The 15655-nt window shown below is 39.3% G+C and overlaps 1 protein-coding gene across 1 annotated transcript in view; it reads right to left on the reverse strand.

Annotated features, from left to right (window-relative positions):
* Positions 1-15287, reverse strand: part of LOC108272479 (zinc finger protein 665) — a 30701-nt gene extending 15414 nt beyond the window's left edge. Inside the window, 11 exon segments of the mRNA XM_053683992.1 lie at positions 2562-3632; positions 4331-4432; positions 6960-7150; positions 7279-7346; positions 7999-8270; positions 9672-9782; positions 9882-9989; positions 10093-10240; positions 13971-14037; positions 14581-14757; positions 15092-15287. Coding sequence (XP_053539967.1) covers positions 2562-3632; positions 4331-4432; positions 6960-7150; positions 7279-7346; positions 7999-8270; positions 9672-9782; positions 9882-9989; positions 10093-10240; positions 13971-14027 — 2128 coding nt within the window. The 5' untranslated portion in view covers positions 14028-14037; positions 14581-14757; positions 15092-15287.
* Positions 15288-15655: the final 368 nt, after the last annotated feature.

Raw genomic sequence — 15655 nt, forward strand, 5'->3', positions numbered from 1 at the left:
TAAATGTGTTTTCTCTGCTTCCTTTCCTAAGTTGAAGTGGGTGTTAGAGCTGGGAAAACAATCAAATGTGCAGGACATGTGGAGCTCCACGACCATTGTTCATGATGTAGTGATAAGATATAATTTATCTGCATGGTAAAACATTTTTTTAAAAATGGTTGCTGGATGAATGTTTCACCCTCTTATAGGAGCATATTGAATTTGGGTTCTCTACAGCCTTCTCCACCACACAGTCAAATCTGACAGCTGCAAGGCGACCAAACATTCAAGGAGAATTCAATGTGTTCCAAATCACACATTAGACATTAAGAAACATGCCTAAATAGTAATGTCATTCGTTCACTGACGAATTTCCTTCATCAAGTATTGTAGTCTCATTGGGAAGGCAGGAGCATTTGTAGTCCATCACTGGCTTTTGGAAGCATTTCATCAACATGAAGTTCAGGGTCATGACGATCATTCAGGCATGACGGTTTGTTGTTCTGAGGCACAGGGACAATGGCCTGCTTGAAGCATGTGGCAGGATCACAGGCTAGGCTAGAGATGTATTAAAGATTGGTAAACACCATGGCTGCCTGGTCAGTGGAGAATTTCAGAATGCAGCTGTAGATACCATTATGGCCAGCAGCCTTCATGCTATTTACCTTCTACAGTACCCTTCTCACATTGTGATCTGAGACGGTGGGCTCGAAGAATAAAATGGCTACATGTATACCTACTATTGCCGACTTATATTTCGAAAAACTCCTCACATTCAGTTTATTCGTGATTACACTTTTCCACCACTAGACTTTTCTGCATATGAATATTCAGTAATGTACATGCATTTGTGCACATCCTCATGGACAAGAAAAGAGTTTAAGCAAATAACTGTGTGCATACAGTTTATAAATGAGACCCAAATGTTTTTGCCTTTAGCCCTTGATTAGTCTGTCTTTATTTACCATTTAATGTCTTTGTCTAGTTGTGAAGCTTATCACAATTAGACAAAGACAAAATCAAGCATTTTGTATTATGTTCCGGACATGGTTAATTTACATTTACATTTATTCACTTAGCAGACGCTTTTATCCAAAGCAGTTAATCTTTTTCTCAATGAGGTCCACTTTACAGGTGCCCTGTGATGGACTGGCACCCTGTCCAGGGTGTATCGCGCCTTGTGCCCGATGCTCCCTGGAATAGGCTCCAGGTTACCCCGCGACCCTGAACAACGAGTAAGCGGTAGAAGATGGATGGATGGATGGATGGTCCACTTTACAGTTCTAATTTGTTTTTTACAGAGAAGTATGCATACCTCATAAAATTTCCTAACAAACTATGTCGAAAGCAATAAAACGTATCCGTAAAGCAATTCGAATGTTACACTCCAAGTCAAACAGACCGAACCAATTACACTATTTTCCTCATCAAAATCAACTTGTACACCAGATCCCTTACCTATTCATTTCCTCAAACAGACAATCAACCATCTTAAAAATAAGCAGTTCCTCCATTAGAGGAAACTAAATCCTTTAAACTCACATTAATCAAACCCCTGATTAAAAACCCAACCTCGCCTCACCCGTCTAACTGTAGGTCAATATCAAATCTCCCCTTTATCTCCAAGAACCTAGGAAAGAGCAGCAGTTAGGCTCATACTTGCATAGAAATAACACCTTCAGGATTTAGGCCTGATCTAGGAGGATTTAGGAGTCTTTCATTATCACCATCGCCTCTGGCTTTCTTACTGGGAATAAATTTATACATTTATATCTAGAATTGATATATTTCTGTAAAGCTATCAAATTACATCTTGAAAATGGGTCACTAGGTCACAGAATACCATCAGTCTACAAAAACTCTGTTGGGGAAGTAATATAATAAGAAAAGCACACAGTCAACACAAGATTATTTAAAAAAAAAAAGAAGAATAAATTAAGTGATAATTTAGCCAAACTAATCTTCATATTAATACGGTCCTTTATATCCAATTTTTTGTTTAATATACAAGTCAAGTGTAATTAATGTTTTCTATTTAGTAAACCACACCAAATACAAAAAAAAACATTAAATACAGTTGATGTAACTACATGATAGTAATAGCTGATATTCAACAAGGTTACAATTGCTAAAAAAAAAAAATTATGCAAATAATTTGAACACAATTCTTTTTGTTCTACTTTGTTTTTGTACCACATGCTGACAGCTCTTTACAGTGTCTTAACTTGTATTTGAGTACGAAAAACTCTTCTCTTCGAGCAGTGACATGGATTTTCTCCTCTGGAAAGGTGAAGATGTGTCTGGAGCCTGAACCAAATTTCAGGAGCAACATGACATTTTCTCTGGGTGAATGCTCTGGTGATGGAGATGACAATCAAATAAAACTCTTCCCACACTGTGAGCAGATATATGGCTTCTCTGCTGTATGAATGCGCTGGTGATATTTTGTAGCGTAATCTGGTGAGTGAAACTCTTCCCACACTGTAAGCAGTGCTACTGCTTCTCTTCAGTGTGAATTTGCTGATGTATTTTGAGATTACTCTGTCGCGTAAAACTCTTGCCACACTGTGAGCAGATACACAGCTTCTGTCCAGTGTGAGTGTGCTGGTGCCGTTGGAGAGTACTCTCTCTATTAAAATGTTTTCCACACTGTGAGCACTGATACGGCTTCTCTCCAGTGTGAATGTGTTCATGCCGTTTGAGATTACACTGTCGAGCAAAAGTCTTCCCACACTGTGAGCAGTAGTATGGCCTCTCTCCTGTATGAGTGCGCTGGTGCCGCTGGAGAGTATTTTCTTGATTAAAACTCTTCCCACACTGTCCACAGTGAAATGGCTTCTCTCCTGTGTGGATGCGCTGGTGTATTTGCAGAGTATTCTGTTGAAGAAAAACCTTCCCACACTGTGAGCAGGGATATGGCTTCTCTCCTGTGTGAATGAGCTGATGGATTTGGAGAGAATTTGATTGGCTAAAACTCTTCCCACACTCTGAGCAGATGTATGGTTTTTCTCCAGTATGAACGCGCTGATGCCGTTGGAGTGCATTCCGGTAAGTAAACCTCTTCCCACACTCTGAGCAGGTATAGGGCTTTTCTCCAGTATGAACACGCTGGTGGCGTTGGAGTGCATTCTGGTAAGTGAACCTTTTCCCACAGTCTGAACAGTGATACGGCTTCTCTCCTGTGTGGATGCGTCTGTGCTGTTGGAGAGTACTCTTTCGATTAAAACGTTTCCCACACTGTGAGCATGGATACAGTTTGTCTCCTGTGTGAATGGTTTGATGTGCTTGAAGATGACTCTGTCGAGCGAAACGCTTCCCACACTGTGAGCAGTGAAACGGTTTTTCTCCTGTGTGAATGCGCTGGTGTTGTTTCAGATGAAACCGTCCAGCAAAACGTTTCCCACACTGTGAGCAGTAGTAAGTTTCTTTCAGTCTGTGAGAAGTCTTAACAATGCGAGGACCATTGCGTGTTTGCTTACATGCAGAGATTCTTGTGGTTTTTGGAGTTTCATGTGTAATTTCTTCTGATTTCAGCATGCTCGTATTTTCCTCATTGTGGCATCTCTTAATATGTTCGTGAAGGTCAATTTGTGACGTATAGAAAAGTGAACACAATGAGCAAGAGAAACCTTTCAATGGACAACCGCTCGTTTCTGGAACACAAAATGAATAGAAAAACGCAATGTTAAACAAAACTTGGTTGTTAGGACCTATCCACATGTAAAGAATTATTGCTGTTTGCAATGAACAAATCAAACAAAAGCAGTTGAACTAGTTCAATACAATGAATGCTTAAAGTGGTTTCCCCAAATTCAACTGAAAATGCAACTTATAATGACTTCTCCAGTCTCAAAATTATTCCACACCTGACAAGAAATCACTCACAACAGCACAAATATGCAAAGCAGGTGTTGTCTCAAGCACACCTGATGTAATCACCTAACTAATCAAGGGCTTCATAAGTTGCATGAGGTGTGCTTGAGCTGGAACACATGAAATACCTCAACTGGCTAGGGGCAGAAAATTAATGAAATACCTGGACAGGGCAGAAAAAGGACAGTATCAATGGCTGCAACCAGATTTCTGAGAAGACAGGTTGTGAAAAACCCTCAAGTGACTGCAAAAGACCTGCAGCATGACTTGGTGGCAACAGACACTGAGGTTTCAGAGAGCACAGTAAGGAACGTACTAAACGCAGAAGGTTTCCATGCCAGAAATCCAAGACGTTCACCACTACTGACTCAAAAGCACAAGAAAAATCGCTCAAAATCATATAAATAGTCCACAGAAGTTTTGGGATTCTGTTCTGTGGAGCGATGGAGCTTTTCAGCATGATGGATCAGCGGTATACCTGGAGGAAGAACAATGAAGAAAGAACACTCTGTCCACAGTCGAGCATGGTGGTGGCTCGGTGATGCTCTGGGGCTGCTTTGCATCCTCAGGCACTGGAAACCTGCAGCGTGTGAAAGGCAAGATGGATTCATTGAAGTATCAGGAAATGCTAGGAGAAAACATCATGCCATCTGTGAGGAAGCTTGGGCGTCACAAGACCTTCCAACAGGACAGTGATCCCAAATATACCTCAAATTCCACCAAGGCTTGGTTGCAGAAGAAGTCCTGGAAGATTCTACAGGGCCATCACAGTCACCTGACCTGAACCCCATAGAAAATCTCTGGTGGGATTTGAAGAAGGCGGTTGCAGCACACAAACCCAAGAAAATTACTGAACTATTACTGAGCCATTGCTCATGAGGAATGGGATAAGATTCCTCAGGAACACTGCCAGAAGCATCTCATTTGCAGCAGGTCATAACAGCAAAAGGGTGCTCTAATAAGTACTAAATATGCTTGCCATGAAGGGGTTGAATGATTTTGAAAGTCATTATAAGTTGCATTTTCAGTTGAATTTGGGGAAACCACTTGAAGTATTCGTTGTGTTGAACTATTTCAATTAATTTTGTTTGATTTGTTCATTGCAAACAGCTGAAAATCTGTACATTTTGACAATAGGATTTGCAATGGGGGTTGAATAATTTTGATTGCAACTGTATGTATGCATGTAGCATGTATTGAATTATGAATACAATTTTTCTACAAATACTTTTTTTTTTTTTTTTTTTTTTACATGTATCCAAACCTCTAGCAAAGTTATAAGTTATTTCAGGTCCACTTGTCTAAATTAAACCTAAACTTGGCACAAACTTCAATGTTCACCCTGAGAACACCATGCCCACCGTAAAACATGATAATGGTAACCTCATGTGTTTGAATGGTGCAGTCAAAACCAAGAATCTGATTAAGAATCTCTGGCATATCCCAGAGCATTTGCATCTGTAATTGCAGCCAAAGATGCTTCTAACAAGAACTGGCCCAGGTGGGGGAATACCTATTTAATCAAGAACTGTCTTCTTTTTAGTTTAATTAACCTTTGAACCATCATTCAGCAGGTTCTTCAAGCCTTAAATTGTACCACTCAGAACCCAAGCTGGTACACCGATCAGTCATAACATTAAAACCACCAACAGGTGAAGTGAATAACATTGATTATATATGGCACCCGTCAAGAGGTGGGACATATTAGGCAGCAAGTGAACAGTCAGTTCTCAAAGTTTATGTGTTAGAATCAGAAAAATGGGAAAGCTTAAGGATCTGAGAGACTTTGACAAGGGCCAGATTGTGATGGCAAGACAACCGGGTCAGCGTATCTCCAAAACGCCAAGTCTTGTGGGCTGTTCATGCTATGCAATAATGGCAACCAAAAATGGCAGAAAGGACAACCAGTGAACTGGCAACATGGTCATGGGCTCCAAAAGCTCATTGATGCACGTGGGGAGTGAAGGAGAACCTGTGTGGACTGATCCCAGAAGTGCTACTGTAGCACAAATTGATGAAAAAATTCATGCTGACTCTGATAGAAAGGAGTCAGAACCCATGGTGCATCACAGTATGGGGCTGTGTAGCTGCAAACCAGTCAGAGTACCCATGCTGTCCACCACCGAAAGCTCCTACAATGGGCATGTGAGCATCAGAATTGGACCATGGAGCAATGGAATGGATTTTCTTTTACATCATGTGGATGGCCAGATGCATGTGTGTCGCTTACCTAGGGAAGATACAGTATAGCAGCAAGATGCATTATGGGAAGAAGGTAAGCCAGCGGAGGCAGTGTGACGTTCTTGGCAATGTTCTGCTGGAAAACCTTGGGGCCTGGCATTCATATTGGTGTTACTTTGACATGTACACCTACCTAAACATTGTTGCAGACCACGTACACCTTTTCATGGCAACGGTATTCTCTAATGGCAGTGGCCTCTTTCAGCAGGATAATGCTCCCTGACATTCTCCAAAAACTGTTCAGGAATGGTTTGAAGAACATGACGAAGAGTTGATTTGGCCTCCAAAGTCCCCAGATCTCAATCCAGTCAAGCATCTGTGCGATGTGCTGGACAAATAAGTCTGATCCACGGAGGCCCCACCTTGCAACTTACATGACGTAAAGGATCTGCTGCTAACGTCTTGGTGCCCGATACCACAGCACACCTTCAGAGGTCTTGTGGAGTCCATGCCTCGAAGGCTCAGACATGTTTTGGTGGCACAAGGGGGATCTAGACAACATTAGGCATGTGGTTTTAATGTTATGGCTGATCGTTGTAAGTGTGTTAGGAAGTAAGTGACTAGGTTATCAGGCAACCAGTGGCCCTAGAACTTACATATTTGAAAGATTTCCTTTTTTAGGTGTACAAGACGCATGCTGTCCATTTCACACTGCCTCTTGTGATATATTAATTCAGTTATTTTCCGATTCTATTGGGGAAAACCTTGCACAACAGTTTACTGATTTACAATGATATCACACACCAAGCTTGATAACTTGGTGGATAAGTTGTAACAGGCAGAAAAAAAGCCATAATACTCTTCGATTTTAAATGAAAGAAAAGACACAATAAGTGTTTTGATTTGAATTAATGTTTTGACATTACCTCTTACGGAGCACTTTTTGTCCCAGATGGAGTTGAAAGTGACACCAAGATCCTTAGCGTACTTCTCTTCATACCACACCAAAAGCTCCTGCCTTGGTTTGATGGGTCGACAACAACGGTAGAAAATCTCCCCTTGATACTGGAATGCCATCAGATTAGTCTCATCATTATTATGAGCACAATTAACATATCTGAGGAGATGAGGAAAAGAGACAACACAGGAATAAAAATCACAAAAAGGCCACAGTGTGCAGTAACACAAAAGTCAAACCATTCTAAACAACAACTCAGCCCACAGATTCAGTAATGTAATCCTCACCTCATCCAATTCGCATGGGTCACTCTCTTACCATCTATATATTTCTCAAAATGCCTGCTCTTGGAAATCTGCAAAAAAAAAAAAAATTATTAATGTTAACAATGTCTTCAAATTAAGAAAGCAACAATCATGATAGTCTAGGCAAATAATATTCACATAATACACACACTATAAAGGCTAAATTGATCCGTTTGCCCAGACTGGTACATAAATTTTGCATAGTATTTAGTTTTCTTTTCTGTGAAAAGGCTGAGTTGGACTAGTAGACAAGTTCTAAATAAGTCAGTATTAAAACAAAAGAATGTGGATGAGAACAAACTCCAAAATCAGTTCCAATGGCATTACAGGGTTGGAGAATTGATACATTTATTACCTAGACCACTGTGCAAGTAAAAGCTCCAAAGTGCCACCTAGTCCCATATTCTGGTTGCCCAGAAACTGACTATGCAAAACATGGTAGCTAACACAGTACAATAACATATGGTAGGCTACTTCAGATAATGCAGACTAAGGGAAACAAACAATTTATAATCATTTCCTCTTTTAACATAGTATACACCATTGAGAAAAACACAACAAGTCACTGTTGAATGTTCAAGCTGCGAGTTGGTGTTCTGTTGTCACATCACACGTAAAATATCAGATAAGTTCTTCATTTTCTCTCAATATGATTGAATGTTATATATTTATACTTAATTGCTTGTTAGGAAACTAACTCACCACCCAAGAGTAGCTACTCGCCATGGCTTCTTCTCTGTCTACCAGGTCTCCCTGGTAAGGCCCAAAGTGGGCACCAAGTGGAACAGTATCCCCCTTATTAAACACTCCCAGGCCTGCATCAGGAATACCAGATTTCTGAACCTCTAGACCAGGGGGAAGGGTTTGTCTGGCTCGATCTGAAACCCCCATTGGAACAGGGGTATCAGGGAGGAAGAGAGCTGGACCGTGTATTTCACACTTGTTGATGAAGAAAGAACTACAATACTCACAGTCTAGAAGGACAGAACAAAGGAAGTCACCATACAATATCACACAGGTCCAAGAGGAATTTATGATTAACTCTTAATTGACCCATTCTTCTAGGTGTTTATGTCTGAGATGTAAGATTATGTGTATTTAATTGTAAAGTGATTTCCAGTGTGAAATTTGTGTTTGGTCACAAATTAGACTCAGTTAAGCCCCATCCACATGTATACAGATATTTCTGAAAACAGTTTTTCTCTGTGCACTGCGAATGGAGATTTTGGATAAAACACGAAAGAACACTTTGTAATTATATTAAACCAGAAGCAGTAGTTCCACCTCACTGTCCATCTGCAAAAATATGAAATGCCATATTTGTCATTTTTCCTTTTAGAACTTTTGGCCAACAACAACCCTGACCTTATGTAATAGTTGTGTACGAGTCCCTCAGTTGTCCTCAGTGTGAAAAGATGGATCTCATCATCATATAGCCACTGTTGGAAAGGGGTCAAATATGCAGAAGATACTGGAAAAGCAAAGAATGTGCAGGACTTGGAGAATTTTTCTGAAGAACAGTGGGCAGTTTAACTGCTCAGGACAAACAACAGACTCATGAACCATCACAAAACAGAAAAACAGTCAGTGATCATCCAGGTAATGACACAAAGTATTAAGAATCAGGGGTATGTAAACTTATGAAACAGGGTAATTTTTAAAAATAAATTTAGCTATTATCTTGTCTTGTCTTGTGGACTATATGTAAACATCTGTTATGTGAAATAGCTTATGCAGGACAGAACTAAATAAAAAACATGGGGTTTTTATGATCCGTCTTATTTTGTTAACAGCATTAAGATATAACTGTGTACCTGTTTAATATTTAAGATTTAACTATATATATATATATATATATATATATATATATATATATATATATATATATATATATATATATATATAAATAAAACCGAGGGTAAAATGCTCTGTACTACTTGTGAAACCTACCCCATCCACACAAACCATCCTCTTAGGTCTTCCACATCTGGCCTCCTTTCTGTGTTCCCTTCCAAGCTTCACAGCTCTGTGATCAAACATTATATTTCTGCAACTTAGCTAATTCCGGCTGTATGTTTTTTCTTTTCTGTTTTTATCTCCAGGTTTTTTCTTTTGCTTATATATATATATATATATATATATATATATATATATATATATATATATATATATATAACTCTGTGTTAACTTTTGTAAGTGTCTTGGGTCAATGAAAAAGTGTGTTATGAACAAAATGTAGCATTATTATTGTTATTATTATTGTTTTTATTATTATTTTCAAAAATATCCTTTTACTTGTAGATGGGGACTCAGACTGAAAGTCTAGACAGAATTTTAGACCGAAGCTGAACACCTAATAAGTCCTGTTGTCTTACAGAGACAGTCATCTTCAGTAGTTTCTTCTTCTTTTAAAGGTTGTTCTTGGAATCCTTCCATCTTTTGGTCCACAATGGTCAGGTGAACCACACAGCTTGATGTCTCTCCACCTAAATTTTCATTATTTGAAAAGACGTGAGAAGATGAAGCACAAATAAAAACTAGTTAGACTAAAAGGTTAGATAGAACAGTGTGACCTGTTGCCTTACGCAAGTAATCTCCATCTTCAGGTTCATCTTTTACAAGCTTTATATGAAATCCTTCATTCTGTTGGTCCACAGAGGTGACACATCCCACACAGCTTGATGTCTTGCCAGCTGAAGTTTCATCAATTTAATTAATATAAATAGGTTACATTTATAAAATACAACAATTAGAAGAAAAGTAAATGTTTAAGTTGCCTATAAGGAATTGCATTACAGTGGTAGTTATCATCTTCAGGTTCTTCTTTTATAGCCTTCTTTTGAAATCCTCCATTCAGTTGGTCCTCAGGGCTGAAGTGACCCACAGAGCTTAATGACCCTCCAGCTGAAGTCACAGATGTTTTTGTCTGTACAGCCTTGCACAGCTAAAGTCAGAACAAAGGACAATAATACCTACATTGTACATAAGACACATTTAACAAATAATTTTTATAAAATTGGTGGTAAGGTTTGTAAACTTTTCTGACTCACGGCTTATAAAACAGACTTGTATATACAGCATCTCACAAAAGTGAGTACACCCTCACATTTTTGTAAATATTTTATTATATCTTTTCATGTGAAAACACTAAAGAAATGACACTTTGCTACAATGTAAAGTAGTGAGTGTACAGCTTGTGTAACAGTGTAAATTTGCTGTCCCCTCAAAATAACTCAACATACAGCCATTAATGTGTAAACCGTTAGCAACAAAAGTGAGTACACCCCTGAGTGAAAATGTCCAAATTGGGCCCAAAGTGTCAATATTTTGTGTGGCCACCATTATTTTCTAGCACTGCCTTAACCCTCTTGGGCATGGAGTTCACCAGAGCTTCACAGGTTGCCACTGGAGTCCTCTTCCACTCCTCCATAACGACATCACAGAGCTGGTGGATGTTAGAGACCTTGTGCTCCTCCACCTTCCATTTGAGGATGCCCCACAGATGCTCAATAGGGTTTAGGTCTGGAGACGTGCTTGGCCAGTCCATCACCCTCAGCTTCTTTAGCAAGGCAGTGGTCGTCTTAGAGGTGTGTTTGGGGTCATTATCATGCTGGAATACTGCGTACTGATCATACTCTGCTTCAGTATGTCACAGTACATGTTGGCATTCAAGGTTCCCTCAGTGAACTGTAGCTCCCCAGTGCCGGCAGCACTCATTCAGCCCCAGACCATGACACTCCCACCACCATGCTTGACTGTAGGCAAGACACACTTGTCTTTGTACTCCTCACCTGGTTGCCGCCACACACGCTTGACACCATCTGAACCAAATAAGTTTATCTTGGTCTCATCAGACCACAGGACATGGTTCCAGTAATCCATGTCCTTAGTCTGCTTGTCTTCAGCAAACTGTTTGCAGGCTTTCTTGTGCATCATCTTTAGAAGAGGCTTCCTTCTGGGACGACAGCCATGCAGACCAATTTGATGCAGTGTGTGGCGTATGGTCTGAGCACTGACAGGCTGACCCCCCACCCCTTCAACCTCTGCAGCAATGCTGGCAGCACTCATACGTCTATTTCTCAAAGCAAAGACAAGCTCTGGATATGATGCTGAGCACATGCACTCAACTTCTTTGGTGGATCATGGTGAGGCCTGTTCTGAGTGGAACCTGTCCTGTTAAACCGCTGTATGGTCTTGGGCACCGTGCTGCAGCTCAGTGTCAGGGTCTTGGCAATCTTCTTATAGCCTGGGCCATCTTCAAGTAGAGCAACAATTCTTTTTTTCACATCCTCAGAGAGTTATTTGCCATGAGGTGCCATGATGAACTTCCAGTGACCAGTATGAGGGAGTGTGAGAGCAATGACACCAAATTTAACACACCTGCTCCCCATTCACACCTGAGACCTTGTAACACTAACAAGTCACATGACACCGGGGAGGGGAAATGGCAAATTGGGCCCAATTTGGACATTTTCACTTAGGGGTGTACTCACTTTTGTTGCCAGCGGTTTAGACATTAATGGCTGTGTTGAGTTATTTTGAGGGGACAGCAAATTTACACTCTTACACAAGCTGTACTCTCACTAATTTACATTGTAGCAAAGTGTCATTCTTCAGTGTTGTCACATGAAAAGATGTAATCAAATATTTACAAAAATGTGAGGGGTGTACTCACTTTTGTGAGATAATGTATTAATATGAATGGTTGACTAGCAGTATAATTTGCAATCTAGCAGGAAAGTATGTCAAAATATAGAAGACTGGTCTGATTTTAGAATTTCAATATTTACTTTAATTTCTACTCAGTGCATAGGTTCTGTAGCAACAGCATACATTTGTGATTTGTCAGCATTATTTATAAGAGGTTGAAATGAGGAATGCTGGTTTGCTTTAGATTCTTCAGAGTGATTGAATGTTGACTGAAATTTTAAAACAGTGTTAGAGATTCTTAGTGGGATTCAGATCTGGACTTTAACTTGGTCACTGAAGAACATTCACCTTTTTGTTCTTAGCCACTACTGCATTGCTTTGGCCTTGTGTTTGGACGACTGTCCTGCTGAAAATTGAAGTTTCTTCCTGAGGTTGGTTTATTTATTTATTTGTTTTAGCGGTCAAAGGTAATCAGTAATAATCGGAATTATCATCAATTATAATGATCTCAATTATCTTAATTATAAAAACCCCTTCATTCCCATACACACATACATACATGCGTAACTTCCTAAAGTGATAAGCCCCCCAGAGTACCAAGAGTCAGTACCGAGCAGTAAAGCAGGTCTTCTGGTGTGAAGGACGATAACAAGGAAGATCGCAGCAACATGAAGAACAATGCTTGGGCAATCTCTTGCCATGATTAGCAACCGTATACCAATCCTTATACAATTTAAGGCTAAATTATACAAATACAATTACAAACACATTATACAATTTTTAAAAAAAGGTACTTTCTAACCTGCACTCGTTTCTGTCTCTTCCATTTTTTCTTCAACTACCTTGAGAATCAACAGCCGTGGGTCACTGTTGCCACCTTGTGGTACAACTAAATAGTGCATAAGAATTAAATGCGCATGTGCGACCAGCGCATACAAAGTATGCGGGGTTAGAGATAGTCCGCGCATACTCCGTTGATGACGAAATTTGTGTCACACGTACGCTGTACGCTGTTCCGAGCATATGTGTAAAAAGTAAAGCATACTTTCTGCTTTAATCACAAGCTTCCTCCTCATAGATCTGTTCCCACAATGACACACTCATACCACACAAATGTAAAGACTATGTTAAATTATGTTTACTTACACACTCATATACACGCAACTCCCACACCCACATACAAATATCCACGTAACTCCCATTCGTCACGAGTTTCCTGCCTAAATATGTCCGTAAAATTATGCAAAATTATATCTGTCTAAAAGAATTAGTAAACAAATAAAGTATTCTCTTACCAGTTACATTTTTAGCTCACTACACAGTTCTAAGACACAAATTTTAATTACCTAGTAGGTTTCCATTCGTTTGCTATAATTTTCTGGTCAATAGAAGGTCACGCTTCAAAGTTGACACATTCAAAATAATGGCATTTCTACTCCGACAGCCCAAAATGTTGGTATGCATGCCTTGTTGCTCATTGGGAACAAAAAAGTCTCCAGAATCCATAAAGTCCGCATGATGGATTTTTCTCTACAATGATCATTTGTGGAAAACGACAAAAATGAACTTAAAATCTGCGATTGATCCAAATGCGTTGAAATGTTGTATCTGTAGGATACATTTCTCTACCATGTCAATTTTGAAATGGTCCACAATCTTGAGGAGGATTTTTTTGTTATTCAGACAAATCTGATCAAATCAAAGGGGGTTGGATGCAAAAATAACAAATATCCTAATTGTTGTTTCTTAGAAAGATATATTACAGTGTTAAAGCTTAAACAGAGAGAGGTTACAAAAATAGGTGATGAGCTGAGTAAAAAAAATCCAATTAGTGACAGTGTGCAGCACTTCAATCTGTTTTAACAAACAGAAAATGAACACGACAGAAACATGCAATAACAGTTGAACATGTTCTTTAATAAGCAATAACTGTCATTCATATCCCATATAAAAATGTGTATTCTGATCTAGTGAACAATTTCCCAGTGTAAATTATTATATATACACATATACACAGACTTTACCTGTGAAGGTGTAACAGCAGGAGTCTCACAGGATGGACTGGCTTCTGCTGATTTCATTATAAGAAGCCTAAAGGGTTGTAATAGCAAATTAATTGGGTAAAATATTCACAAGATCAATTTCAGAATGTTTAATAAATTAACACAAAGTTGTGCCAAGCATATGGTTTAATTTAAAAACAAATGAGAGACTCGAACATGCCAGTTCTTTGAATCAGCTAATTTAGGTGAATGTTGAAAGCATATGTATGCAATTTCAGTGAAAAACAACATGTGAACCAGCAACTTCAGTCCTTACTTGCAGGACATAATTTTCCTTGAGGTACAAAATTGTAAGAAAAATGTATAACCGTGGGTTCAGCTTATCATGAGATTTTTCTTTATTACATTACAAAGAAAAGTAAAGCTTGTAAAGTAGTAGCAGAGATCGTTGGTGCCTCTGGTGAGTTTATGCAGCTAGTATACAGTTAGCTTTATTTGCTCATCACAGGACAAAGTTAATACGGAGTCCAGCATGTAACATGTAAATGAACAACCAGGTTTTACACTGATTAATGCATTATTTAATTTGTGTTTAACTAGTCGGCTTTAAAAGCTATATATAGGTACTTGCCTTTCTCTATGGAACTGACAACACCACAAACACTGGACAGGCCACGCCCACAACCAACACCCTTCACTTAGTGGTGTAACACAGGGTTAGAAACAGGCAATGAGCCAAAAGAGTCGACACTTATTGGTGAGCTGAGCCAAATGATCCGAGTCACTCAAAAGGTCTGGAATTCCCATCCTACACAATGAGTCAGAAACATTCATAATAGCTGTTAGTGCAGATTTAAAAACACATCGACTCGTTAGTAGTCAATATTTCCAAATAAGTCAATAAATAAATCAAGAAACATAAATAAGCCAGTCAGTGTTTATAAATCAGCTAGCTGAACCGACTCCACCTAGGCTGAATCTCACATGGCTCTCCAATGGACATATAGAGCACTAGATAGGGTTTAGAAGCCGTCGTGTTATTACCCTATGTAGTGCACTTACACAGCAAGTAGAAATCAATTTGGTACTTAACCACTACTGTTAGCCGAGCAGCTAATTTAGCAAGCTAAAGTGTAACTCACCGTGGGCTTTAAAGCAGAACGGGATTTAAAGCCGTAAATACAGACACAATGCCGAGGGTTTAATGTTAACCTGATCTAGTCTAATTGCAATACTGTGGTATACCTTTAACGCATAAACGAGTAGTTGTGTCAGAAAGCTCAGCTCTCCAGACAAACAACAGCTTCTTCTTCGTCTATTAAGTCTATTAAGGCAGGAGTAGACGGAACACCGCCAACTATTGGAGACTTGTGTAATCACACCACCAATTGGAAATATTATAAATATTATGGTTAAAGAGAAACCGAAACTAAATTGAGCGGCTCATCTCAGTCGCCGAGAGAACTTGTATCCCGCGGAATTTGGCTAATTTTAAAATGAGTTCAGTGTTTGAGCATGGACTGCTTGAAGTATGTGGGAGGATCACAGACTAGGCTAGAGATGTATTAAAGATTGGTAAACACCATGGCTGCCTGGTCAGTAGAGAATTTCAGAATGCAGCCTTAGATACCTTTAGGGCCAGCAGCCTTCATGCTATTTACCTTCTACAGAACCCTTCTCACATTGTGATCTGAGGCGGGAACGAA

The sequence above is a fragment of the Ictalurus punctatus genome, chromosome 12 (assembly GCF_001660625.3).
Source record: "Ictalurus punctatus breed USDA103 chromosome 12, Coco_2.0, whole genome shotgun sequence".
In the NCBI taxonomy this organism is placed as follows: Eukaryota; Metazoa; Chordata; class Actinopteri; order Siluriformes; family Ictaluridae; genus Ictalurus; species Ictalurus punctatus.